This window comes from Pteropus alecto, unplaced genomic scaffold (assembly GCF_000325575.1).
Source record: "Pteropus alecto unplaced genomic scaffold, ASM32557v1 scaffold106, whole genome shotgun sequence".
NCBI classification, from domain to species: Eukaryota; Metazoa; Chordata; class Mammalia; order Chiroptera; family Pteropodidae; genus Pteropus; species Pteropus alecto.
In genome coordinates, this window is record NW_006442103.1 from 18,511,759 (window position 1) to 18,514,461 (window position 2,703).

At 52.2% G+C, this 2,703-nt stretch overlaps 1 protein-coding gene across 1 annotated transcript in view; it reads right to left on the bottom strand.

The window, feature by feature from the left end:
* Positions 1–1,149, bottom strand: part of APH1A (aph-1 homolog A, gamma-secretase subunit) — a 3,576-nt gene extending 2,427 nt beyond the window's left edge. The window contains exons 1-2 of the mRNA XM_006919733.3: positions 787–1,149; positions 84–254 (exon numbers count right to left, since the gene is read on the bottom strand). Of these exons, the coding sequence (XP_006919795.1) occupies positions 84–254; positions 787–899 (284 nt within the window). The 5' untranslated portion in view covers positions 900–1,149. The remainder of the gene's footprint in view (positions 1–83; positions 255–786) is intronic.
* Positions 1,150–2,703: the final 1,554 nt, after the last annotated feature.

Consider the following 2,703-nt stretch of genomic DNA (forward strand, 5'->3'; position numbering starts at 1 on the left):
ACAACCCTCTGGAGGCTGCCCCACTTCTCATAGTGCAATCCTCGGCCCTTCTCCCCCCCACCCCAGACCATCCATCCTCTTACTTAAGCAGCTTGTAGTAGGCAAAGCGGAACACCTCCTGTAGAAGGACAGACACGGCAGCACCAAAAATCAGGAGGCCGTACTGGAGCCGGGAATCTGACGGGTCAGTCACATGGACCAAGATGAACCAGACCACAGAGGCCAAGAGCAGAGAGACCAGCCAGAAAAATGCTCTGTGGGAAGAAGAGGGCAATCAGAAAGGCAAGGGAAGAGGCAGCCGGAGAAATCAAGTAGGGGAACCAACCAAGGCTGCAGCATGAAAAGTGGAAGTTAGACTTCCGGATGGAAGACAGGGAGACAGAGAGCAGGCAGATCGCTGTCTCCACCAAGGGAGTCTAGACGCAGGGGAATGGGATAAAATCTGATTAAAGAGTCTTCAGGGCGCTGAGAGTCAGAGCACAGTAGCGCCAGGTATCCACTCCTGGATCCTCCCTTAGGGCCGCCCGAGGTCACCACAGCCCCCTCCCGAGTCTTGGCCTTGAGCCTCCTCTGACGTCGCCGGAAGAAGGATAGGAAGAATCTGTGCGATCCCTGGAAGGCGGAAACCAACTGCGGGAAAGGGCGAGTCACCCAAACCCCTGCCTCGACCCTTCCCAATCTTCGCCTGTCTCCCCCCCACTCAGGCGGCCAGGCTCGCCCCAGTATCTCCAGCCCCTTCCGGATCTCTCTTCTGCGCCCGCCTGCGTCTCCCCGACCCTTACTCACCCTGCGACCAGAATGATGACACGAAGCGGGTCCCCGGCCACAGTGATCAAGAAAAGCGCAAAAGCCGGGCCGAAAGCGACAAAAGTGCATCCGAAAAACACTGCGGCCCCCATTGCTTGGCAGCTGGGGGCGGAGCGGAGGCCTGGCCCAGGGAGGCGAATGGGAGGAGCACGCCAGCTAGGGAGTCCGCGTGGGGTGGCGACGCGACCCCGTAAGGGGCGCGGTGCAATGTCACCCCCGAACCCCGGGGATGGGGAAGGGGGGGTCACCTAAAATCCCAAATACAGGTCCGCGCGACTTCCTCTACGGAAGCCGAGAAGGGGACAAACCCCGGCCGCAGCCGGGTGGCCACCTCCCATTTAATCCCCACCTCGAAAGCCAATGGAGAATCGGAGGGGGCGGGGCTGCGGGTGGGGCGGGGCTACAGGGCGGGGCGGGAGCCGCACGGCCTGCTGGGAGTTGTAGTCCTGTGCTTCAAAGCCCGGGACCTTGGCCCTGGGAGTGGCTCAAACCGGTTAAAGGGAGTTGAGCTGGGTTGGGCCGGTTCGGGGTTCGGGTTCCTGGGTTCGGTTGGGCCTTGGATGCGGATTCCCTTCGTTATTTTGTGGAGAAGGGAGGTAGCAATCCTGCCTCTACTTGAAGAGCTGCAGAGGGAGGAAGATCCTGTTGGAACCTAAGGGACAAATACGAAGAAAGCACAGGATAGAGGCTCCGGGGAGATAGGGACGGGTATTGTTCTTACTTGAATGAGAGGAAATGGGCTAGAGCTACTGCCTAAGAGATGAAGGTTAGATTTAAAAGTAGGAGCTCTTTGAACAGGCTAGTATAGGAAACGTGCATTAGGTATTATCGCTAATGAAACCTTCATCTGTAATGACAAGAGAATCAGCACGAAGGAAGGGGAGCCTGGAGAGCAATACTGGGAAAGAGGTTAGAGGGGATTCGGAGTTAAAATAGTTTGTTAAAAGCAACAAGAGCGATGGAGTTGAAGGAACACGAGCCTACCCTCCTCCCAGGCCAAAGGACTCAATTCCTTTTATATCGTATTTCCTCTATTTATTTTCTGAAAATGAACTTCGATGGTGTCTTTTTCTCAGACTAGGGGAGGCGGAGCAAAGTAAGCAAGTTCTGGTAGAAGAGGGTACCCTACCCTTATTTACATAGGAGTGAGGTTAGCCCTTAGGAAAGATGTTTCCGCAAAGATTGGTACCAGGATGGAGAGTGAGGGAATCAGGAATATTGTTTATGAGAGAGCAATCAAAGTATGGAAAAACTATAGAAGTTGTTCAAACAGAACCACGCTTCCTTTCCTTCTTGGAAGTATTTTACGTTCTAACACATACGTGTATATCCACATACATATTTTCCATTTTTTTTCCAGGAAATTCTGGAAAGAAGCTGAAGAAGTAGATTGTACAGATTTACACTGAAAGTCACCAAGCAAATCCTCTCCCAATAAGGTGGAGAGGAGCATCTTGGCCTATGCTCAAGACTCTGGGTCTTGCTTCTGAGCCTAAGCTGGCCGAGTTAGGGGATAAGACAACTCATCTCAATTCACCTTGGAGCTGTTACCACGGCATCTTCTGACAGATAAGAGCGGGCGCCAAACCTATCTTGTTCATGGGTGGTGGTTCCACAGGGACTTGCATTGTACCTGACTCACTGTAGATATCAAAAGATATTTATTAGCTCCCTTAAAAAAGATAACAATTGTATTCTTTTCTCATTTCCTTGCCTGTGAACCCTGAATTGCCTAACAGACTAGGCCTAGCACACCGTGCCTAGCACGTATGTTACTAAATGTTTCTGAATTGAAGTCAATGAAAATGGGAAACATAAAAACAGAGAAAAGGATAAGACAAACTCTACCCCATAGTCTGGGATGAAAGGAACACGCCAAGTGACTGAAAGCGAGAG